General features: G+C 41.3%; 1 protein-coding gene across 4 annotated transcripts in view; it reads right to left on the minus strand.

Annotated features, from left to right (window-relative positions):
• LOC113018667 (RNA-binding protein with multiple splicing) overlaps positions 1–15,480 on the minus strand; it is a 37,639-nt gene extending 22,159 nt beyond the window's left edge. For all 4 annotated transcript variants that reach the window (XM_026161965.1, XM_026161964.1, XM_026161963.1 and 1 more), the window contains exons 1-3: positions 14,950–15,480; positions 1,582–1,659; positions 834–872 (exon numbers count right to left, since the gene is read on the minus strand). In XM_026161965.1, coding sequence (XP_026017750.1) covers positions 834–872; positions 1,582–1,659; positions 14,950–15,012 — 180 coding nt within the window. In that variant the 5' untranslated portion in view covers positions 15,013–15,480. The remainder of the gene's footprint in view (positions 1–833; positions 873–1,581; positions 1,660–14,949) is intronic.
• Between the last annotated feature and the right edge of the window lie 11,145 nt (positions 15,481–26,625).

Below are 26,625 nucleotides of genomic sequence, written 5' to 3' on the forward strand. Positions count from 1 at the left end.
CGAGCCACACCTTTTAATCTTTGAATTCGGCCACTTTCAGGCCCACTGCCACACGTGTATAAACCTTGACTGTAAGAAAATAACTGGCAACAAAATCACCAAACAAGTGAGAAGAACCGTTAATGCTAAATTAGACTTCAATCATAGATACATACATTAGAATGAGTTTTTCTGAATGCACGCAATAGCAGTGAAACAAAAAGAGAGAGCCTAAAGCTTTCCTTTGTACTTGGTTTCAGGAATAGTTTTAAGGTATTACACTCAGCAAGTTCAACCCAAATCGCTTTAAACCCTTCTAATGAGCATGTCATGTCTTTATGAGAAACAGTGTAAAGTGGCAACAAGTAAGCTGACATGAAGCTAAATTGCTCCACTCTGGACGTGGACACCTGCCAGCTGGGCTCATTTTCAGTCCCGCAACCCTGGAGGCAAAACTCAACCATCAGTGCTGCTCTTGTCAAAACGCTCACTTTGACACCTCGAAACTCTTTCCCCGTCTCTCTTCCTCGTCCTCACACAGCCCACCAGTCGACTCGCTGTAACTACAAGCACTACATCCGACTGCCAAAGGCAAGTTGGTGCAACACTTTTCCCCTCCTATCGTTCTCCCTCCCCCCGGAAACCTTTGTTATTTGTTATTTTCTTTTCTATTAAAGGCACTTCCTGCTAATCCTTCTTTCTCAACAAGCTAAACACACAAAGAGAGAAGAAAAAGATGCAAAGGTGTCGATGAGCAAGAAGTAATGTGGACAGTAACAGTGTGACCAGAGACTGACCGGCTTCATTCAGGAGTTTCTTTGAACACAACACAGATCCAAGACTTGTTAGCATACCTGTTTAGAAGTGAGCTTTATCAAGGAGCCTTCATAGCCCTGAAAAAAACAGAAAACAAAATGTCAGAAATACACATAACAAAGCAAAAATTCAACTTTAGTGGCTAAAAAGCTGCAAAACACGCAGGCTGCTTACACTTACAAAAGCTTTTTTGCTAAATTACTCAAAAATGTTGGCATGTTGGGGTCACGGAGGACTAAGCTTGGCAGTTTCACAGGTCACGGCGCTCTTATGAAGACCATATGGACTAGATTGTTGTGTCTTACCTGATTAAGCAAGATTTACTGCTTTCAACACTTGTGATGCAAACCATTTACTCAGAGCACATACCATGAACATTGCTTAAGTGAGCGATTAGATGCATTAATCACTTAAACAGCGCTGCTGCTGCACCATTAAGGCGCGTTAGTCTTGGTCGATAGTTCAAAAAGCTTGCAACATCTACATGTATTCACCTGAACTAAACTCTGGGGGTCTGTGTTCTTGCAACAAAGTTGGAGCTTCTGAGGTGAAGCAAACAGCTTTGTTTTTGTTTCGCAGGCATTGAGCCATTTTTCCATGAGACATAAGCTTCTCATGGATCAAGATGTGATTGAACGTCGGCTTTAAGAACACAGACACTTGAACCTCGCGGGAGAGTTTCCATTGCCGTTTATTTCATCACCATTAATGGAGGTCCCATTGACTGCTGGAAAGTAAGCTGCTAAGAATAGCAGCAGGCCATCCATTTAAAACATACAAACATACCTTAAATGGTCTGAAGAGGAGATAGAGCTCCCGCGGTTTAATATCCAGTGGTAGCCCACTGACAAATAGTGTTCGGACCTGAGGAAGACACGAGAGAGACAAAGATCATGTATTTTTCATTAACCTCCACCAGTTATAAATAGCTACATTGCCTTTCTGACAATAACAGATGAGGTTAGGAGGAAAAAGAACAATGAGCATGAGTTAAACAGTTACCGAGGCTGGCTTTACACTGAAAGATAAACTTTTTAAATCCAGATACGGGTATCTTTCAGCTCTGCAAACACACTAAGACACACAGTGCGTTCTACAGTAAGAGCATTGTGTTCTCCTGTGTAATCTACAACCTGCTGTGTTTTATGGTAACCCTCCCTCGCAGCTCTAGCCTCTGTTTTACATTTGAACTTTTCAACTTGAAACTTGAGCTGGCATTGCTGGGGAATTATAATGTAAATGTTAGCTACAACAGACTAAATGGAAATGTAATTGTTGTGGTCCACAGCCCATAGTCAGAGAAGGTGCAAAACCCTCAGGGTGCAAAATAAGAATAACTACAAAAGTGCTTTCAGGGAAGGACGGGGTTCTTATGTTATTACATGCGATGATGATGAGGAGGAAATGCACGCAGCGTGATCGCTGGAGGTGTGCTGAAGGTAAAACTTTTTAAAGCTTTTCATTTCAAGTGTGGAATCTCTAGTGTTTTTTAGGGTTTTTTTAGAGGATACAAAGTGCATAAACCCCCTAAGTGTCAAACCTTAGATGATAAAAAATAGTTAGGTGACGTCAAAGAAAGAGATACCAGACATGCTTGAGTGGGGGTTAACTCACCTGCACAGAGACTAGCAATAAATCTGGAAGTTACACAAGAAGTTTGGTACTGCTGTCAGATCTGTATAATATATGTAAAGCAAACCTAAGCAGCAAGTTAGCTTAGCTTAGCATTAAGACTAGAAACACAGAGTACAACCTACTATGTGTTTGTCTGCAGATTAGGTTATTAATACTTCTGAAGCCGCTATATTGATCTCGTTTCTTCTAAATGCTTTGCATGGCTTGACTCTTGTTCAGTTTGTAAGCATGCTAAAACATACCAACGAGTCCAATATTGATTTCCTTGCATTCCTTTCACAAGTTAAATGTTTAGTATGATAAGGTGAGCACCTCACCAAGGCCTCAGTCACACAGGCCTTTGCTCGCTGACAGAACATTTAACTAAACAATACTTCGTAGAGATTTCCTTCCTTTCAAGATTCATGAATAATTAATACCATCCTGGTTTGGCAAAACAATAACAGGAGTTACCTTAAGTTAATTAGTCAGGCTCGCTATACATATCAATTATCCCTGACATGGAAACAGTATTGATCGAATGGTTGGGTGACAGATGCATTTGTTCCACATTATTGTTCAAAATAATATTTCTAGTGACGCAGAAGGGGTGTAAAAGCACAAATCCTTCAGTTATGCAATCGGCAACCTGGCTACCAGATCTAAAAAACAGATGAATACAGCAGTAGCCCTGTAACACACATTAGCCCCAGCCGCAACATTTATGAAACGCAGAGCAACACTATAGGATGCAGATGCTGGGATGCCCCACCACAGCCCGTGAACGCAGATCCCGTTACACTCTGGAAGCAGCAAAACAGTGAAAGTTCTGTTAGTTGCATGTAATTGTAGACACATCTGCCCTTAATGAAGGGTCAGTCCAGGAGATGTTACACATCTGTCTCCTATTAATGCAACAGCTGTACTTTTGCTTTTAACCTCCATCAAGCTTTACAAAACAACAAGCAAACAAGAGAAAGAACTCCCTATTATAATAAAATGTTACAAAATTAACTGGCTCATACGGGGAATAATGGGTACTTTTAAAACTGTTTAATTGATTTAATGACATCATCGGCCAATACTGGCCTGTTGTGAATGTATTGGTATAGGTTATTTTTCTAATATATATATATATATATATATATATATATATATATATATATATATATATATATATATATATATATATATATATATATATATATATATATATATATATATATATATATAGGTGTGCCAGCATGCAATCTAAGAAAACAAATCAATCCTGACTCATACCTGGAACTTTCACCGAATGAAAGATCTTGGTTCAGGAAGACAAATGCTTCAGCGCACAGAAGACAATACAATCAAACAATGCAAACACACACCCCTGCAAACGTCACAACATCCCACAGCATGATACTGTAATCTGATTCTGTACAGGGCCCAGTTTAGAATAAAACCGTAGCTATGCAATTACACAGAGTATATTCAAAGCTCCCAGATTCATTAGATAGTGGATTCACAACTCAGGGGACAAAGGAACTGCTGAACTCACATGGCACCTCATTCCCACATGTAACCTGATACGCAACAGTGAAGCCAAAGGCAGAGCAACACACAAACAAAGGAGCTTAGCAACTAGGAGAGCGAGAGCTGGCGAGTGCCAAACCACCCATCCATCCGGAAGAAGAAAAAAAAGAGAAAAATCTCACCTCAGCGACTTTCTCACCTTTGCTCTTATCTTATCTGAGCTGAGCTGAACCCTGCAGGGCCGTCACTGCGCTCTGTCTCTGGCAGTTCTGTTTAAGTAAACTCAATTGAAGGTCTCCTTATATGGAGTTACATGGGAACAAAGAGTCAGAAAAGGATGGTATCAATCAGACACAAGCAAGGTCAGTCTCTGACAGCTGTTGAGGCTGATAAAACTAATAATGCCGTAGTAAAAAAAAAAAAGTGCTGTAAAAATAGAAACGGTGCTCAAGCTCTAAAAATCTAAAAAGAATAAGAAAAACTCTTTGAGATGAAGACAGATAAGTCAAAAGAAAGACACCAAAGCTTTCAGATTTGAAATCTCTATCAGGGACGGTGTTTGTTTTCTCTGTCAGCTTTGCCGTTACAGTGAGCATTACTCTGCACACGACCGCAAAAATAGATGCCAAATTCATCCCAAGTGAACGACGTCGGGCTTTCGCACCGACGCGGTTAAGACGACAGATTTATACGACGCTCTTTTTAGGAGTTGTAATTTTACTCTAGGTGGAAAAAAGCCAAGAGTGAACGTCAGAATTGCACACGTTAAGAAAATCTTAGTCGTCTAACCCTTCCTTGCCAAGCTTCCTAAGATCTTATCTGTGATTTAAGTCCTGTCTTCAGCCTTGATAATAGCCACTTAGGAGCTGGATGTGATGCACGAGTAAGACAAACACAATGACTCCTGTGCACACTCGGAACAAAAGGACATTCTTGGCTGTCTTGAACCTCATTCCTGAGACTTCCTGACGTCAGCTGTTATGATATATGATAATTTTTTCCGGTGTGTGTGTGTCCAGCGTGGAGCTGGCTGCACACACGCTGGATACAGGATGATTCACAGGTAAATCTATCAGCTGCTCTCTTCTTCAGACATCTGCTGCTGATTATAATATCAGTCTATATTTATGCCTCTATCAGGTTGGCTTAAAAGAAATAAATAAATAAAGGGAGGGAGCTGTAAAGATGCTCCCACCAGGTAAAGTGAGACATCAAACTTTCATGATGCAGTAAACTAAAGCGAAGGTCAAGCCGGAGGTTGAGCAGATTGTGCAGATTTGTAAAAAAAAGCAAAGACAAACCTTCGGCCGCTGTTTTATTGGGTCTGTTTTTATTGGTTCCCCGTGAGTCACATACCTATATTTCCATAGTGCTGAGTGGCCTGGTTTAAGCCTTTGAATCGCTGACCATTTATGGCGTGCTCAAACACTATCACGCAGGCAGGTTTCGATCAAAAACAGCAGTCCCTACCTACCACAAGCCAGCTGAGTACTTCCCAGCCGGCGTGCCAGTGCAGTTCCCTGGCAACGCCTTAGCGGTGCACAGCAGAGTGCAGAGCCCCAGGCCAAAAACATCAGATTCTATTAAGGCCACTTCTGCAGCAAGTCCTAGGGGATCTGTGCACCTCTAATCAGAGATCTTTGACTCAACAAGCACCGGGTGAGGTCATCACCCTATTGATATGCTATCATTGCCGTTGTTGCATCCTATGGATGGAGGGAGGAGCCTGTGCTCATAATAAGACTCAAGTGCTGTGTTGAAGAGGAAATCTGTTTTGTTGTTGTTGTGGGTTCAATCATTATTTCACTATGATTTGAAAGTCTTTCAGCTGGCACTAGTATTTCAGCATCAATCTATGACAAGTATCAAGGCTAGCTGGATCTCTGTGAGATGTCAGAAAACAGTAACACAATGAAATCACGATTTCCTAGATCATACGTCAACATGTGCATGTCCCTTATTGAAACAACAAAGATATACTGTATCTGTGTCTTTGTATATGAAACTGGGAGATCTGGATGGTCGAGTCAGGTTATTCAGATTTATTATTTCTGTTAACAGTGCCATGCATTGGGTTAAGCCCCAAATAAATACTTTATATTTTGCTACTCTCAAAGAATTTTCACTTTGCTTATATTCCATAAAATAAAGATGGGCATCTGAAATAACAATTTATTGGAGACTTGTGGCATCCTAGCTTGCATTTGGCAGATCTTGCACTGGACTTCATATTTTTTTATTTTCTGGTGGCGATCCACGCAGAACTCTGTAACAAACTCGGGGAGCATTTGCATTTTTTCTACTGTTAGTCTAATCTCACACACAGTTTTACTCTACTAAGTAGTTAATAGTTAAACTGCTGTTGGAAAACAATGGAAATACACACTTTAAGACATGAACTAGGTTCTTTTTGATGATTTATGGAGTTTTCAAATATTAGGAAATCATAAAAATAATCAAACCTTTGCACACAAGTTTTTTGAATCAATAGTAATAATAAGAAGAATGTTTTCGTATGACTGAACCAACAAAAGGCCTCAGACGTACTTCCACCAAACAGCCACAATTTTATGCAGATTTAATCACCAAAGCCACATCTGACACCACAGCTGTTTCACAGCCATAACCATGACTGAAGGCAACACCAGTCGAAATGTGTACAAATGAACGTCGAATTTTCTCCAGTGAAGACGCTGCAATTCAGCAGCCGTTACGAAGAGGCCCGATTTGTCTAAGTGGACAACCCCGTAACGTATTAATGTGTCATTTCTATTCAGCTTACGTTGTAGACTGTTAAATTTGTTACAGCAATTGCCTGAAATGCCTCATTATATCCGGCTGCACTATGTGGCTCTCTCACATATTTGCCCTGACTTTAATTGAGTGCTTTTTTGACCGCTCGTTCTGGCTGAAATGAGGGACGCGACCTTGGTGCAATGTGAGAAGATTACTATGTGTTTCGTTCTCCCTCCCTGCGCGTGTGCGCGTGCGCGCTCGACAGCCAAGTTAATAAACGGAGGTCCTTCGAGCCAGAAGTGGCAGGACACGGCTCTAACCTTGAGGAGAGGGTACAATAGCATAACGTAGCAAGTGTGCATGCAACAGTGAGGCGAGTACCTGCACATGAAATAATAAAAGAAGAAGGAGAAGAAGAGAAAAAAAAAAGCTCAGAGGAAATGTTTCATTGCCCGTCCACCACGCGGCTTGCTTTCAAATCCACCCGAGTCCTTGTTCTCTGTGACCGAGCTAAAAAAAAATCAAAGTGAACCCGTAAGCCCACGTGAGCACAGGGCAGGTTGAGTTTTCTTGCATCAGATGAGCACGGCGTGATTAAAACCCAGCCCGACTGACAGACTCCCACACCCCCTGAACTGTCACTGCTCCGGCTTGACATCACTCTCCATCATCCTCACAAGTTTTTCCTCTTCATCTTCTATCAGGGAATGTGAGGAGTGAGCGACCGCAGGCCCGGGAGGTGTCAAACAACCATTAATGGATGACTCGGTTTTGCCTCTTAATCGCCAGGGTTCAACGGGTCAAGTTTCACATTTGGGGTCGGAGGTCGCAGATTAGCCCGGGGTTACTGTGCACGTCTGGGGTCAACTGTGAGACTGAGCACACTCCTAACGGCTTTGTTTTTCCTCTGTCTCTCTCTCTTACTCCCACAAGTGCTTTGGACGAGCAGTTCCTGCTCAGTAAGGGTCTGTAAATGTTCCAACAGGTTAACCTTTAAAAGACATTTAAAACAAACGGCCTAGGAAAAGCGAGCAGGCGCCCGCTTCAGTTTTTCCTTCTTTTGCTCTTTTCTTCCTCCCACCATAACACTTCCACTAGCTTTTAATCTAACTTAGAAAATAACCTCTTCTCTTGATCATGCACAGATGTCTTTTATTTCTCATCAACCCAACAAACGACCCATTCAAAGAGTTCATCAAAAGTCTTTCATACAAACGCCATTCTCGTCTTTCCCTTTGTTATCTGATGACACTCGCTGAATGGACTTTAAATTCCTAAGTGCTCATTAACGTGAACTAATCTCCGCATCAGCCTTTCCCGAACTTCCTTTGTTGTCGCCTACCCAACAAGGATACCTTAGACTGTTTAGTGTTGTGGTTGGTTGGGTGGGCAGAGGGTTAAAGCGTCTTGCGCAAGCGGAGGAACAAAAAACAACAGGAGGATACTCAGTCATCCTCGGCGTCACCATGAAGAAATCCTAGCCTGCTGCTAACAAGTCGTTTCCTTTATGCGTTGCAGCTGTTTCTTTTGGTTTGTCATTGATGGCACTAAGTGATCCCATATTTTCATCTGCAAATAATGACTGCTTTTTATCCATCCGTCCATCCATACAGCTTCAGCATTTTTGGTGCAATTCATTGTTTTGAGAATCAAAGGTCAAAAAAGGAAGGCATGATTGCAGAATATTACCCTATAATAAAAACCACAGCAGCTTTTCTTAAATCTTTCAGCAACTCTTTACAATTTTTTAAGCATTTGGACAACACAAAGGGTTTGGACGTGTCAGATATTGGCCACTAACACCGGTAAATGGTTTTAACCAACCAACAGAGAATGTTAAAGACTCATATAGGCTTTCTAAGACTGATACCAGTGATTTAAAATTATAATATAATAGATGATTTTTTTTCTTTCAGGTACATTAAACAAACAGATTTCCATATTATGTGTAGTTATTTATGAGTATTTACTAATTACTCACAAGTAGGGCAGTTGCAGAGCGCCCTGTAAAGGACAAACTATGCAACATCAGCACTCATAACATGGTTGAACTGTGTTTCTACTTTTTCTTTTTTCATCACTATTATAAATGTCAGTGCTAATATTACTGGCAAATAACTACTATTGGCCAATAATATTGGCCTGCCAATAATCAGTCAGGCTGTTGTACATGGCATCTTATTTTCCAAGATGGTCAAACCAACAGGGCCACAGTGTTATCAGCCAATGCAGATATTTAGCTGATATCTTGGGGATATCTAGTAAAAACACACAAAATCCCAAACATAATTAGTTTGCTAGCATACACAACAAAACAAATAATACATTTTAGAATCTAGAACTAGAAAAATACCATTATTAATTATTAGATAAGTCATTATGTATTATATTATATTATATTATATTATATTATATTATATTATATTATATTATATTATATTATATTATATTACAGTAAATTCTGAAGTCCTACAGTCAGCAGCTTTACTGTGACAAGAGAAAAAGCTAGTTTGCTATGGGTAACATTTTCTCTAGTTTTTTCAGGTCTGACCTTGGATTGCTAATTCTTGCTGGTCAGCCAAAGGGCGGCTGGCACGCAGCTGCATAGTCAGACTGGCACGTTTCTCCCTGGCTAGATTGTGTCTTTAAGGCTCTTCCATGTCCATAAATGGTCCCTATGTTCAGAGATCTCTGCGTCAAGAGTCCATGGCCCTGAGAAGGGATAAGGAGTTTGTCTGGTGGGACTAAATTGGGTGCACGGGAGGGGGGGTAAAAAGAATGGAGAGCTATGAAAGTGCAGAAGAAGAGAGAAATTATAAACAGTTACTGGGGTGGAGGGAGGGAATGTGGGAGGAAATGAAAAGAGTACGATAAGGAGGTAGCAAGGGAAGAAAAAGGGTGGGACATAGAAAAGGACGGAGGGAAGGAAACAGAGGGGAAGGGAGATAAAACTGTAGAGAGGGAGTAGGAGAGGAGGTGGGGGGGCTGGTGGCTGGGCACAAAATAAAGAAAAAATGTAATGCGCTGGGCCACCATGTGCTGCCAGCCTTGGCATTGGTTGTACCAGTCTCTGGAACTCTAGTGAGGGTATCAAATGCCATTCTTGACTTAATTTTCATCATCGGCAACCCCTCGCGGCCTGTGAAGGAAACAGACCACTGCCTTCAGGATAGAAAGGTTTCATCCCAGCATAAAGGTGATCACTCAGAACAACTTTGCATCGATTGGGAACGACCCTTCCTTTTAAACTGGATCAAAACCATTCCAGCAAAATGCGACCTACTGCAGAAAAAGCACTGGACGGCCTCATCGTACGGCCCTAATTACTTTTGTTTCCCTTTAATTTATCGAACACCTGAGCTGAGACAATGTGGAGAGCATAAAAGGAGAGCGAAGGCAGGTGCAAAGAGACAAAGATGGGATACTGTATACAATAAGGCAGATAATTATAGCTCATGAGTAAGCAATATTAATCAGAGGTGACAGATGAAGTGCATAAACACAGTATTACCAAGCAGAACAAAATGGCTGGCGCTGTCTAGGAAAAAAGCGCACGCTTCCTTCTGCTGTGCAGCATGTGATTTATTTCAAAGCAAGTGACAGGTAAGGTTTTTAAAGAGGAGTAATATACATATAGAGGTATGTATAATTATCCACCTGGATACAGTTATTATCTCTGACTTTTGTCTTTTCCCCTCACATCTGTTTTTCAGGCTCTTTTGCCAGCCGGCTGCTCCTGACGCTGAGCCTTGTTGTTGTCTTTTCAAATACCTCTTGTCGCGCAGCTGACAAACGGCTAAGATAAGATGACAATTCCCTTGGCGCTTTTATAAATAAACGCCAAACTATCAGACGGGTAGATAGAGCAGGGTTTTACTGCTTGCCTGAGCCTGTATAGGGATTTTTTATCGTGTATATGTCTATATATCTGTCTGACATAGGCTACTTCACAGACAATCCTTTGGATGTTTTTTCCCTATCATGGCCACTTTACCCTCTATACTCCCCTCTGGTCATGCTTCTTGTCATAGAGAGTTAATATATCCTTGTGCCCTTTTCATAGATACATGCACATGTACAGACCACACACATGCCCACGCCACCGCGCTTACAGACTGGCACCGGCCTTCATCCGCTTCACCGTGCTTCTCCAGCAGCGTAGCTCCCCACCTACATCTCTTCATGGAAAAGGTCACGGTGGCCACATGACCTGCTATTTGAAGAGGACCTGCTAGATACCCAAAGCAGGCCAAGCACAATCCAATTACACCCCAGGGAGATACGCCACATTTGCTGAACTCTGCTTGAGTGATATTCGGTTTCTCTTCGGGCACTTGTAAAGATCCACTTAAATGTTTATGATCAGCTGGGAACAAGAATCAACAGATGTCTGACAAGTTTCATACTTCTGCTGCCTTTGGAGTGTTACATCCGGGGGAGAGACAGCTCCGCTTTCATGTAAACTACGATTTCGAGTAAGAGACTGTTTCACCTTGTGGAGGAACAAATAAAAAGAGGGATGTTCTGTGCTCAGTCATTTGTCAAAAGGCAAGAGGTTGGCTGGTGGACCTCCAAGTTTGGTGTGGGGAGATTCAACTTAAGTAAATACACTTTAGCTGGAGGGCAACTGACATCAAAGAGGTGAAAGGTCAATCTTCATTGGGTGAATCGGTCAGCTACAAAGCATTCCATGTAGTCATACATACACCTTTTCTCTCTGTAGTGAACTGCCTACCAAGTGCTAGAAAATCCAGGCGAAAGATCCCCATCAGACCCCAGAGCCAAAGGTTACGTGTAACAAAGAGAGGATTTTGTCTTATAAACTGTCTATAAGTCCAAACATGGTCCTTTCTCAGTAACAGAAGACCAGAAGACTTTATTCAGTTAATAGCCTTAATTACTAACAGATAATCAGTGTTGCAAATCACTAAAATGTGCTCATTGTGCTTACATGTGGTTTTCAAATAGGGTTGCACACAAATAACTGCCTCACTTCAGTAAATAACATGCCATTTGTCAGTATAAAGATTTTTTGCATTGCCTAAATGCTCAAAAACAGCAATTAATAAAGATTTAGTAACGTCTCCAGAAAATTTCACAGTCACTGGATTCCAACTTCTATTTATTTTCCCAGCAATCAGGTATCCGACTGATCAATAAATCAGCTAATCGTTTATAAACTGATGGGATTAATTTGAGGTGAACTGGGTTGTTTCTTCAGTGTGCCCCCGTTGTCATGGACCGTCTCCTTCCTGATAACACATCTGGAATTAATCACTTGAACTCGGGGTTTTCTGAGTACACTCCACATCGCTGCCGCCGCCGCGGTCAAGACTACAGAAAAAACACGCTAGGCCGATCTATTAAAAGCATCTTCGAGTCAAGCTTTGGAAAACCCGCTCCAGGTGTCTTGTCCATACAAGGTCTGGAAACCGGACCTCGTTCAAACTCTTATCTTTTGACATTCACCAATAAGGCGACGGCGTGTCACCTCGGCAGCATCGGCGAAGTGAAGTGCCACAGTACGCGAAAGCATCCAGAACACCTGATAATGTCGCTTATCAGAGCGGCTCATGAGATTAGATGCTGCCAGGCCCCCGAAACCTGCATACCTTGCCTGCAACAAGACCATGTTTGGTGAGCAGCGGTCCGCAGAAGATAAACATTAAGCATCGTCGAGCTTTCGTGTACACAGACGACGGCATGCGGGGTTGAGCAATGAAGCGGGCACGAGGAGCCGAGCTCGCTGCGGTGCTTTAATCAGTGATCCATTGAGTCACATACTACACTGCCCAAGAGGAGGGGTGGAGAGCTGCTGCTGCTCAGCATGTGAGAGTCATACCAGCAAGGCTGTTAAACTTTGGCTCTCTTGAGGTTATAGTTTATGGTTACCTCTGTGGTGCTGTTGCTGGCATTTTTATGCTTTCTGCATCAAGTGAAGGGACATTTGTGCAGACCAGACTTTCACGCAAACCCCCCCAAGACAAGTGAAACTAAGTCAAAGCGTGAATTAGTCTGAGTACATCCGCACGGGCCTGCAAAAAGCTTGAATATGTATCTGCGCTTGTGACAAACTCCCTGCTCCTCTGCATGCAACACACACCGTTCCACAAAAGATAAAGTGGTGCTGTCTGACCTTAACGTTAATTCACCCAAGTAAATGTAAGTCCCTGCCGGTCTGGATGGCTTCCAAACATTTCCAAAACCATTAGATCTCTCTGGCTATTAGTCTCCTTTTAAGGTCTCTGTCTGCCTGCCTTTTACACAACCTGCACCTCATCTCTGAGCTTATGGACATCACAGAATTTTTAATAGCTGGGTAGAAGTTTGAAGCCTTGTGTCTTTGGCGAACCACAGCTGCAGCTAACACAGCTTATTTCCTCGTAGACCTATCCTGCAGTTGAGATCTTTGAATAATCTGAAGTCCTCATTTAACTGTTTGGTCTTACAAAAATGATCCGTAAGCGGCGTGACTGTAACCGAGTGTCACGAAAGCAAAAAGAAAAGAAGCAAATCCTCACATTTTGAAAGCTTTCGTGCTTTAATATGATCAGTCGCTCATGAGAATGAGCAACTAAACATTTCAGCTACAAAAAGCTTGTGTCGATAGTAACAGATCAAGTGCTTTTCTTGTGTTTTGCCCTATTTTGGTTTAATTATAGCTGTGTTGTGCTCAACTTAATTCAAAACAGGCAGGTGCTTAAGAAGGTGCTTTAGACAAAAAACTCAAGTATTTCTCTGGCGTCAGCTTCTGAAATGTGAGTATTTGCCACTTATGAGACTTTTAATTGGACATATTTGCAGTTTGTACAGTTAGATGGTCATACACAGACATCTTTTGGTGCTGAGTAGTCATCTTTCTTTTGTTGAATATGTTCATTTTACACGGAGTAGTTGTTTTTTATTAGATTCAATAACAAGAATACCCTCAGGGCCGTGTACTGGTTACAGAGCCCTACTTGACTGACGTGTTGTTAGTAAAAGGAGAAGGTGACACAAGCTTTAAACTCAAACTCCCTAACCTCAAGAAATCAGCTCTTTGGTCTTTACCTCATCTGTGTGGTGCTACAGCAGTTCCCCCGCATCCATAGCAACCTCAACAGTGGACCAAATATGGTATTACAGCAGGCTGGCTACATCTCACTATTCAGTTACAAAGTGTCTAACGCTACACTGAGACCTAATCAAATTGCTCCAAGAGAAATATCTGATATAATCTGATACACCTTCCTTACATCACTCGACTGCGGATGTGCAGAGCTCTGAAATAACAAGTCTGTCATTTGAAGAGAGATTCATCTGAGCCAAAGAAAATCGCCTCATGCAAGGAGAGCCGTTACAGGCTTATTTACCAAAGAGGAGATATTGTTGGGCCGGATTGTGCAATGTTTACAGAGGAGAAAGGGAAGAAATGAGGCTATTATAGAGATAGAGAGGAAAACATACTTTGAGAACACGTTAAATGGATTTCCACCAAATGTTTTTCTTTCTTTCTTTTTTTTTTTTTGGGGGGGGGGGGGGGGGGGGGGTAAACAAAGCCATTCTGTTTGTGTTTAGATGTAATTAGAAGAGGCTATTCTTGCTCCACTGTAATGCAGTGGGCTCTCTGTTACAGCCTGCTATTACCTACATGTTGCAGCGGCAGTTGTTTCAACTTCAATTGCTCCCTCAGCTTCAGTGAAAACTAATTCGCCCTGGCTCTGAATTCCCTTTACTACTGCTTTCCAGTGCTGTGTGAAGTCTGGCTTTATTGTACAGTAAGACACAGCTAGCAATGCCGTAGCACAGCCAGGAAAAACACAATCCTGACTTCAAAGTTATTCGAGACTTGCTAGTTAGTGATTCATCAGTGCTTCGTGCCCTTCCCTGTTCTTGCTGCTGTTTTTAAATTAAAAAAAAAAATGACGGCTAACTTCAACAAGGCTACAATACAATTTAAAGAAAAGTAGAGGAGAGACGTAAAAGTGAAGACAGGTGAAGAATTCAGTGCAATAACAGCGCATTACCTGCAGGAAACCGGTGATAGATGCTGTTATGAGCGAACCATACAGTCGGTCTAATAATGTAAACAGCAACACTGGAAACTTTTATGAGGTAAAACCAGATTACGGCACAGAAAACAAACAAACCAGCATACGAGCTACACCTTAATGAATACAGGAGTGGAGGAAAAGAAGCAGTCGCTGTTAGCATGACTCGGTTTTTATTAAGGATGTCATTACGGGTCAAGGAGCCACCCACAGTATCACAGACAGACGCTCGAGCACCTCGGGCTCGCATACGTACCTCCTCCTCGTGGTTGGTGAATTCACTCGGCTCGTTTTCTTTCTCGGGTTTGTTGTTATTCATTCTGAGCGGGACTCTTTCTCACTTTCACTCGGACGGCTCTTCTTTTCTTTCCTTGTTTCCCCCTCCTCCTCTTCTCTCGCTCTCTCTGAATCTGCTTCGCGCTGCGCTTCTTCTCCAGGACCCACAAATTCAAAGCACCCTCCAACAGTCCGCGCGCGAGCCCGCTGTCCCCCTACTGACCCGAACTTCCCACTAATTTGGCCACATCAATGATGACGGATAAACCTCATTAATTTATATATATATATATGTACATATATATAATTACAATAATTCGCTGCGGCTGATGTTGCTGTTGAGTTGGATATTCCTCGGCATTCTCTAGAAAGCCTTACTTTTCGTCTTTTTTTAATTAGTATTATTTTTCCAGAGCCTCTTGCTGTTGCTGTTCCCCAAATGAAATACAGTAATGTTCACCGGACCGCGCCGCGAGCAAACTTCTCTACCCATCTCCTGCGTGCGGCAGGGGAGGGGAGGAAGAAAGGGAGGCGGAGAGCGGAGGGGAGGGAGGGGTTTGGTGTTGGTTGGGTGGGATGCACCCTCTGCTCGGCTTTATCAAGATTTATCAAGTGCTGCAGGAGCTTCAGTGGAAAATCTGTACCAATCACCTTTTGGACCACATGAATGTTATATCTGTCACCACAGCACATATTCTTATATGTCCTGGTTTTATCCTTTGTTTTGTTTTTCATCAGCTGCTCTGGGCCTTTATTACACGTGCATGTTCTTATAGTGTGTGTTTCTTATATATTTACTCAATGTCAGAGGTGTCAAACTCATTTTACATTGTGGACCACGTACAGCTAACTTTGATCTAAAACTCCTCTTCCTGTCAGCCTATAGAAGTTTAACCACACATTTAACCCCACTTTTGTTTTAATAAAAGAAAAAGAAATATGTGAAAAAATAAAAATTACACAAAAGGTTCTGTTAGCTACGTAAGAAATGTGGTTATGTTTGTATTTATTTGTTTGTTTGTTTGTTTGTTTGTTTGTTTGTTTGTTTTTACTGTGAAAAAACATAGGAACTTGAACCAGATTGGAGTCTTTGGTGGATCTGTTCTGGCCCCTGGGCTTTATGTTTGACACATCTGCTGTATGTTTAAGTTGTGATATTTTATATGAAACCAATTAAGCATAAAGCCAGGAAAAAGTAGAACTATTCCCTTCAAATGAATCTAAATTGAAAAACTGATTTTCCTCACATTGTGTATAAAGAATATTTTTTTCAAAAGTCTTTCGTTTGGTAATGTCCAGACCTTTATTAGACCTCTTGAGAACATTCATAAACAAAGTATGGACACAGTTAAAAACACAGTCAAAGTATCTGGGGAAATCACAGACTGTATATAAAAGATGGCATCAAACACTGTGACATCACACTTTGGTTCGTCGGCTTTTGTTATGAAGCATAATCCTCCACTGCAAAACATGAACAAGGTTTACAAAATAGTCTTAATTTATTATTCAATATGAAGTGAAACGGGTGACTTAGCCTATAAACTCAGAGGTCAGAGCAGAAAGCTGTTTTCTGATAAACGTGTGTATGACAGGAAGTCTTTTTGCAACTACAGCTATCACCACCTGGCTTCTTTCAATAGAAAGCAGATTTAACTTTCTGCACTGGCTTCATTTGTCAGAGACAGAAGCTACATTCATGTTTATGGGTGCAGCCACAGGTTGTAAGGGATTAATCACATGGACACAGGTACTTGTTAATTAGTCCAAAAATAACATACAAAAGGCTCTACAATTAAGATAATCCACACTATCACTGGATAAATGTATAAAAAATGCTCCAAAGGCTCTAAACACTACAAACATGGACAAAAGGTCAAAAGGAGTTCATGGAGCCTGGCTGACACCTAGCAGCCTAGTCAACCACACACTTAACTTTAAAACGATGTAAACTGATCAAATGTATTTAAAAATTCAGTATCTGTACAGTTGTTATGTAGGGAAAATATGTTTTTTAAACTATGTGTTTAGTTTTGTAGTAAACTTGGGCCATTTGACTAGAAGTCTACAGGGACTGACTCACGTTTAAAATCAGCCTCAAGTGGACATTTGAGGAACTGCATTTTATGACTTTAAAATTTGACTTCAAGGTTGCTGTTGGGGATTAAATTCAGCTGAAATGATTCAGCACTCAGCAGTACTACTACATGCATGTTTATTGTTTTTCTCCCCCCCACACACATCTATACATGTGAGATGTTCTAGTCACTCACGGTGACCAACACTTTTAAGTCTCACTCACATTCGCACCTACAGGTGCTTTTAGGACTGCAAGATGAAAACTCATATAAAAATGAATCACCAAGGCTCAAAGCCAAAACTTTATTGCAGTGGGGAAACAGCACAAATCAGCACACTGCTGTGCCACTGAAAGTATACACGAGGCGTGTGAGATTGTGAGACAGTCTTTTATACTGAGTCTTTATATATTGGTACTCGACACATGAGCAGCCTTGTATAACCGTTAAACCCTGATCAGTAAGCAGCTATTACTCGTAGTATATTTTTCAAATGCGTCTTCATGTTGCCATATAGTTTTATGCACCATAGTTTCAAAGTCACTGATTTTACTGTATGTCTATAACCTGTTGACTTATTAACCAAGTTGCACTGCAAACATGGTGAGCATAAAGGCATGCCCACTCAGGAGTATTTCTCCCCTCTTGAAACGCAGAAGTTAGCAAAATTCATTGTCTGCAAAGCAGGAGTTACAGACAATTATCAACCTGACTGCTTAATAAATTTCACGTGGCTCTCAGTTCATCAGTTCAAGGCCTCGGAGGGCTTCTGCCGTTTCACCCGAACGGTTCTTCTCAGAGTTAGAGCCCGTCTCCGTGTGGATTTACAGTGAGCAGGTTGAAAACAAAAGAGGAACTGGAGATAACACCTGTAAAGTGCTCAAGATTGGAGCGTGATTAGTTGCGTCACTTCACGGTGAGCTCACTTATAACCTCAGGGTGCAGGGGTAAAAAACAACAACAACAAAACAGCTAAACCCTGGAGGTGTGGGAATAATGGAGAAATACTAAAAGTTAAAATATTAAAAATGTCACTGGTGTTGCCTGCTGTTGTCTACGGTGAGGGCTGCAGAACAGCCTTAAAAGCGGCGATCAGGTGACAAGGCAGCCTCGAATTGTTTTTACCGTTTCAAAACATTTATTTTGAGCAACTGCCTCACTTTGTATTCCGCCGTGAAAAGTTCAGGAGCTGACAGCAGCTCCGTCGTGGGGACTTTGACTATATGTTGCGTGACACTTATTGCACAGGACAGGAGCTCGCTTTTTTATGACAGCCTGCGCAGAAAAGAGAGAGAGTCTGTCTTTTTTTGCTGAACTTGCACCTCAAAGGCAACAAAAGAAGGAAAAAGCAGTCGTCGTGGATGGGTCGTACAGATTTCTGCTCTTTCCCCTCCCCGATCACGTCTGTATCAATTACGCCGCGTCTGAAGCGCGCGCGCCGAAGAAGGGACACGGCAGAGTCTTTTTATGCTGATGAGAAGCGGCTGATGGGAGAGGGAGGAGGGTCTCGGAGCCTTCGAAGCAGATAAAAATGGAAATGTTCCCCTTTGCTTCTCGACACCCCTGTATCAAAGCTTCCAGCCCGAGTCTGGGGAGCAAGGAGGGGGAGGAGAGGTAGGAAGGCGGAGGAGAGGATGGGATAGGAGTTGAGGCGGGGTGACGGAGAGAGCGGGGTGGGGGAGATGTCCCAGCTGTGTTTGACAGGTCTCAGGGCTGAGCTGTGTGGTCTGATGCTCGGAGAGGGAGGGTGCCCACCACCATAAAAGCACACACACACACACATGCATATATAAAGACAGACAGACACGCTGAGGATGTGTGTGTGTGTGTGTGTGTGTGTGGGGGGGGGGGGGGGGGTTGAAAGAGGAGCCGGCAGGAGACAGACTGGTCACGGTGTCCTGGGTAACATGTCAGCAAGCTTTGACATGGTCCAGCCCAACATGAAGATATCTCTGTGTTATCTAAGGGGCTGCTGGGTTAGCAAAAAGCAACAATGTCAGGCAGGCTGCTCAGAGAAGCTTTGTTTCTTTGAGAGTTGATAAAAACAGAAATAGCGTGCATAAATCTTGTTAAAGAGTCGGGGGAAGAAGGTTAGGAGTAATACTTGAAAGCTACAATTGGGAGCCAGTAAAGTTGGATCAGCATAAACATCATCTAACCCAGCTCTGTTTGAACCTGAAAAAAAAACAAAACAGGCACCTACTAATAACTCAGTTCTTACCTTATTATATTGGTTTGATATTTCACCACCTTCCCTGAAGTTCTTTTAAAAGAGCCCTGCTGGGGAATTTCCTCAGAATCAGGTCTCAACAATGTCCGAAGACTTCTCGGCTCACATGTAAAACACAACAGGAGACTACTGAAAGCACTCGAGTTTGGTTTAGCTGTCTGAGAGGGCTTCAGGAATCAGACTTCACACAGATTTTGTACTAGGGACCTGGCAACACAATGTGTGTCATTTGTGCCTTCCTATACATGCATCTCCACTGGGAAATGTCTGGGAAAGCTGAGGCCAGGGATGCATGTGTGAAAACAGCTGGTGGCTCTTGTGGAAGTGAAAATGGAAAGGCATTTTTGTAGCACTTCCCCAGTCTTACCGACCACTTGAAAGCGCTTGACTACGCCTTTCAGTACAGCCCGTAATTGTTTCATTCTTATTTTATTATTCCAAACAAAAAGTGAAAGTAAGAAATTTGTTGCTGCACTGCTGCCAGATCATTAGCACGTAATAGCCCAATATGTAACTCTTATAACATAAAGTGTAATTTTTACACTCTTTTTTTTGTTAAACAGATCAAGCACACGAGCCTTTGCATAATAACTATTTGTCTTTAGAGATCAGCAGTTACCTTTTCTCTGAGCCAGACCAGCTGTTTCTTTACTGTTTCCACACTTTATGCAAGACTACAAGCTGAAACTGAAGCTTAAAAATTTTCCCAGTATCCTCCCATTGTTTCCCAATATGTCAAAGCACTGCTTCAAGAACCAGAGAACTTTTCTGTAACAAGCTATTCAACAACCAAAAGCTGGAGTATTGAGATACAGATTATCTAGTACCTTCTTCTGGATCAGTGACTCATGGCTAAAATGCCAGCTTGATATTAAGCCCAAAACAAAAATCTATCATGACACATCGCCGATGTATTGACCAGCGGTGGATCCCTGAGGGAGGACTCCCGTGGATCTTGCAATCCGCTCAGTGAGCACTGCAGTCAGATGACTCAACAATGTCTTGCTTTGCCTGTAACTCTTCCACACCCTTTCTTTGCATTCCAGCAAACTCCTTACAAATCAACAGTTAGTATCTTTATCCTGTATTACCAAAAGAAAAAAAAATCAGAGGATGAACAATGTTGCTAGATGTCAACTGTAAAAACTGTCTGTAAACCTAGTAGATCAGTGTTTGGCAGGGCAATGCACTTCACCCCTTTGAGTGATGTGGGATAAGTGGCTCTCATTGGGCTTGGAGCCAGGTCATTCCATTCCTTGGACTTACTGATACAGAGTGTTCCTCCCTTATTCTCGCTGCCCTTTGATCTTCCTCTAAGATCACTAATGAGCAATTTGTGGTCAGATTGACCCGCTCTAATTGGGCTAGAGAGGTTTGGTGCTTTGTTTCAGTTTGATCAGTCCTTTTCGCTCTAATTAATTACCCCCACCTCCGCGCCACAAAAAAATCACACTAAGTGACAATACCAGTAATTTTTTTAAAGCTTTTTTTAATGGGCGAGCTTGTTCTCTTTCCTTTCTGTCCTTTCAAGTCGTTGTGCTCAGAGATCGCTGCCTTCAGAGACAACATTTTGCTGCAATAAAGCCTTCTCTATTTTTTACTAAGCCACTGAAGCCTTTTTTAAGCAGTGTCTTTTCAGCTATGCCTTTGCCTCTGGGCAGCCTCTGTGCATACTTATTAAATGTGCATACTGTGTTAGCTTGTAAAGTATGTTTTGATCAGTTTTCCCTGATAGCCAGAATCTGTAACTATTACGTCCATGTTGTACAGATCCTGTCACCCGCCATATCATGAAAGGAACATAAAACACAGAAGTCAGTATGGCTGACTACAAATCCAGAAAAAAATTAGAAGACAAACATTTCCTTAACAGTGTGGACAAAAGGAGGGGATGCCTGACTAAGTTCCTGGAAATCTACTAAGAATAGAAAAAAATAAAAAACATTTTGTGCTCTCTTTTCTACAATGAGATTCAGTTTTACTGTGGAGATACTGTAGCTTTTCTAAGACTTTAAGCCACGACATATCATGGGAAACATTATTTTAATCAGGGTGACCAACTGTCCTCTTTTCCCCGGACATGTCCACTTTTCACGTTCTGTCCGGGGCGTCGGGGGGGATTTTCGAGATTAATAAAAATGTTTCCTGTATTCCGACAGAGGACCCATGTGTGAGGAATGCAGTAGTTGCTCAAATATTGGTGATAAACCAAATAATTGCGCTGCTTAATTAGCTTTATTTAATTTAGCTGACTGGTAGAAAAAAACTTAAGCAACTTGCAGAAAACAATGATTACCGTTTCGTTTTGTTTCGAGAATCCATGTTAGCTTTATTTACGGTTACATTAATATTTCAACAGTATTAACAATATTGAAGTTGGACTGAACATAGCTTCATCATATATTGTTGTGCCACGTTTATCACCTAAGATTAGACTTTAGGGTCAATGTGAACCACAAGTCTAGCCCATAAATGTGCCTAACCTGACTCATCAAAATACCTTTCTGTCTTTATGTAATGGACCTGCAGTTGTGTGAAGATAAAACATCCTAAGCAAGAAGGCACAAACTTTTGTCAATAGACACTACCATAAACCTTAGTGGTTCGCTGGGCAGAGGACGGGTTAAGTAGAGAGCAAGGCATTGTGTCAATTCCCAACTGTTGACATAAGACATTGTAATGGACTCTGATGTTCCCTTTGAATGTTTTTGAGTGGTCCTAAAATGTCTTGGGACAACTACTCTTCTGTTGTATAGCAGAAGTAATAAAAGGTTAAAATAAAACCAGGGCCCTAAAGCCTTTCTCATTCCTACTGCCTTTAATCATTACTGAACAATGTGCAGGTTTAAAAAAAAGTAATTTGCTTTCTGCAGGTTGCTTTGACCAGCCGAATTACTTGGCACGTATGTTACATTGGCCTTTGCTTAAAGTGGATATAAATTATGTATGTATGGTCATTGTCATTTTTGCTCCATTTCGTTCTTGTTCTTTGATTCTTATTCTTGTGAAGTCACCATTTTAAGCTATCGTGATGATATATTTTTTTAATGAAATATTGATTTGCAGTGCAGAAAAAACATGTTCTTAAAAACTGTATTTTGAGTACAATATTTAAATTTATACAGGGGAACATCTGCGTTGAGGATGCTGAGCTTCATTTATTTATTTCACGCATTCTTGTCTTTTGTCCATTAAGTCCTTATTTCAGTGCCATATATGCACATATAAAATGGAAAAATGTAGAATTCATTTATGTAAATGGTAACATTACCATGCGAACAGGCCGGTGCTCAGGAGAGGCAAGGGCAATGGATGAGAGAAGGAGGGAGATGGAGAAACAGACAAATATTCTGTGGCAAATGGAAGCATTTAGTGCGACATTCACCTCAAAAGGTCCTGTCATCTTAATCTCAAGAACTGTCACCATTGGTGGGCAGAGTAAAAGACCTCGCCCAAGCTGGTAAACATGCTATGACTGAGTGCTTCCAGACCAAGAAGCATCACTTTTCTTGGCCTGCAATCAGAGGGTTTAACCTGGGACTTCATGATTCAGTTCTGAATCCTCTTGAAGTGTTGACCTATTTGTAAAAAACAGAAAACAAAACCCAGGAAACTTAATTAATAACCTGGAAATCTGCACCACTCGCTCATCCATCTCACAAGGTCTGGGGTCTAGCAAGCTTTATTCATCAAGATTGAGGTTGTAGGTTTTAAATAAACCTTCTAATTAGAATAATATAAAAAAATAAAAAAATAAAATTGCACTTATCAACACTGAAGCAGTATTTTTTTGGATAGTCTGTATTACACAGTAAGCCTTAATATTAATCAGACGACATCATTAAATATCCAAAAATGCTCCAACAGCACAAACAAAGTGCAAAGGTCCAAATACGTGACTCATCGGTTCCAGTTTCGCATCAGGGTGTGAGAGTCGGTTCTCATTCCCAGTGTGTAACATACCGACAATTTGTCACATCCCGAGGCGTCTCATAGTAAGGTATCCTTCTGCGTCCCTATGAAACGCGCCAGATTGTGGATGGAATTCAATAGAATGACGCTCCTGGCAGTAACACAAGTTTTTGTATTCCAGCACTAACCCTAAATTTATCCCTAACCTTAACCACAAGCTTAATCATATTAGATAGTGTTTTCCAAAGTGATTCATGATGAGAAAGTAAAATAAATGTACATGTCTAGATTAATTCCAAACTGTTCTCATGTTTCCGAAGACGTAACATACTGATAATTTTTCACAAGTGTCCATCACAGCCACTGTCTGTTCTTTTCGTACTTCTGTTTTCTGATGTTTGATGTTGTTTTCACACTTTTGCCATTTCTGGTAAACTTCATTGACACATTCCCTTCCCTGCTTTGGTCTACTTGTCAACCAATCAGCATTGGACTGATGCACCCACATGGAGCATGCTATTGGGATTTCAGAGGACTGCATGTAAGCACGTTTACATTGGTTGAAAAATCCTATGTGTAGCCTCTCAGCTAGCATGGGTAAGTTAGCCAGTAAGCAATTAAGTATGCAGACTGACGCAGGTAAGTATACTCCAGTGGTACATTACATAGAACAAGGTTAACATTATTTCTTTAACTTGGCATGTCTATAATGAGGTACCACCAATGTTCCCTCTAAGCTGCGCGTGTGCGCAATTACGCAGGCACGGTCTCTGCGCACAGAAAATCTGCGTTGCGCACAAAAAAGAAAAAATCTAATCTGAATTGAAATTAAAATGAATACTTTAACAATTCTGTTTTGCAGTGTTAGTCTCTGACTGGCTGCTGCCGTATGGCATTAGAACGATGCCACCATATCCGATAGTCCAGCCAATGATTCACATTCGTATATACGCAGCTAATCAACGTCGACAGGCTATGACAGCGGTGTTTTGAGATGTGAGAGATTTGAGATGTTTAGTGCAAATCTTGTGTACTTAGTGTGTAGTGTAGTCAATAGTTTTGTTGTGTGTCAGAACAATGAGGCGACAACTGAATGTTACAGGTGTTACAGGAGCGATACATCCTGTTGTCAGGCCTGCAGGTATCAGGCTGTTGTTCTCCTTCATCTCATAGTGGACAGAAAGTATTTTTTGGAGTGGCACAAATAATTTGTGTGGCAGAAAATTTGATGCAGAAGAGCTGATTGTTCTGTAAATAGTTTGAAATGTTTATTTTAAAAATGCCTTGGCTGCATTTTTAGGTAAACAGCTGCAAAAAACTTTGTTGTTTGCATAACTTGGATACTTTTTTGAAGAAGTAACTATATAATTAAATTGCCCAACATTGGTCATTATATACTGTATTTTGCAGACACAGAGTTACAGGACTCTCTCCCAGACCACAGACTCATAATACAAGTCAGAGCTTTATATATATATATATATATATATATATATATATATATATATATATATATATATATATATATATATATATAGAAAGAAAGAAAGAAAGAAAGAAAGAAAGAAAGAAAGAAAGAAAGAAAGAAAGAAAGAAAGTTGTGTTTTCAAAATTGGAGTTCAGGTTATTGTTTACTTACAATAGTGTTAACATGCCACACAGGTCATGAACAATTTTTTTTTAAAATTTTCATTGTATGTGGGCTAAAGCAGTTAATTAAAAGTAGTCTAACATAAATGTAAATGCTGTAATTGGATTATTTTAATAAACCAGGTAACTTGGATGGATTTGATGCTGGCGTGACCACAGTGCACACGTCTGCTGTTGCTCACAGTGGTCCAAGGGACCGCTCAGGGAGTTTGTGTGTTCGCTCAGACACATGAAAAATTAGAGGGAACATTGGTTACCACTACTACTACCATGACCTACCACTACTTTCATCCCACATATACTACTAAAACTAAGCTAACTTTGGCCATGTTAGCTTAGTTGGCCTGCTAGCTTATGAGAGCTTTAATTAAAGCTATTTTCTGCAGTGCCAATCATATAAAATAATTTTACAATCACACATTTAGAAAAACATGCTTTCAAGCACATGCTGCATTGTCTGTAAATATCTTTATGTTTACTGCATTACTTGGATCTAAATGTCTCCCAAGTAAAAGTGTAGGTGTAAGCTAGCAAGCTGTGTGGTTGTAATGGCTTGCTGGTACACTGAATGGAAGTGATCCATTTATCATTCCACCAGTGCTTTCCCTGCTGTAAAGTCAAAATGTTTGCCAAGCAAAAAAGTCTCTTGGCATTAGGTGCGCATACTGAAGTGACAGTCAATAATGGTTAACCAGCATCAAGCAACACCTGCCACTGGAAAGTGGCTCAATGAATACCAGCAACATACCACCCGAGAGCAGCAGGGAATGTGACATATGCCACTGAACCAGGAGTGGCATACCACTCCACACTTTTCAACAAGGGTGTCACTTGGTGTTTAGTCATAAAATAAAGTGCTGTATGTACTGAAACCGCGCAGCCACAGTAATTCAGATTTGACCAAAAGTGCTGCACTAACCGAGTGACGCTGTAAGCCACAGAGCCAGGCAGCTAACACGGCAAAAAAGGCATGACATCCAGAGGTTGTGGGTCCCCTTGTGATGAAATTAATTATTTCTGTGGGACTGCAATGGAAATCACTGCGGCCTATAGGTCACATTTCACTTTTCGAAGGTGGACCGGACCTGGATGCAAAGGTCAGCTGTCAGAAAGCTTTTATGTCCTCCAAAAGCAACTGGTGGCCTGTTTGAACATGACGGACTACAGTGGATTAGACCAAGACTCTCTGACTCTGACTGCAAGTGCTGCTGAAAGCACCATAATAGCTCATTAAAGAGCAAGAAAACACATTCTCTCACCCTTTTTTTCATACCAATAGTTACATGTTTCCAAACGGTGCTGGCTCACATTGTTTTCCAGCAGCCTGCTCAGTATCCAGCACTGTTTTCCCATCTAAGATCTCATACTTCTCTTTGTTTAAGATAAGACATTATGGAGTGTTCAAAGAATGCTGCATATTGTAGCTAAAGCCAAATAAAGACTTGAGATTTAAAAAAAGAAAAAAGTGAATACCACTGCAATCTAGAGCAGCCCACTTTAACAAATAAGTGGAAGCTGGATAATTCAGTTTCAGAACTGTACAGTAAGGGAGGGGTATAAATAACTGCTTCCAAATATAGCACAATATTTGAACTTCCCCTCACATTCCTGCTATGAGCTGCTATCACCATGGCCATTTTGCCTGCGTAAAGAACCCACTGCAGATTAAAGGCCACACCAGCCCCCCATGAGGTGTTTGTCACTCTCCACATCCGTGCAACTGTGCGCAGCATCTGTCTTCCTTGTCACATTAAAGTAAACTGACCGCTTCAGCAACACCCCAAAA

This window comes from Astatotilapia calliptera, chromosome 3, assembly GCF_900246225.1.
Source record: "Astatotilapia calliptera chromosome 3, fAstCal1.2, whole genome shotgun sequence".
NCBI lineage: Eukaryota > Metazoa > Chordata > Actinopteri > Cichliformes > Cichlidae > Astatotilapia > Astatotilapia calliptera.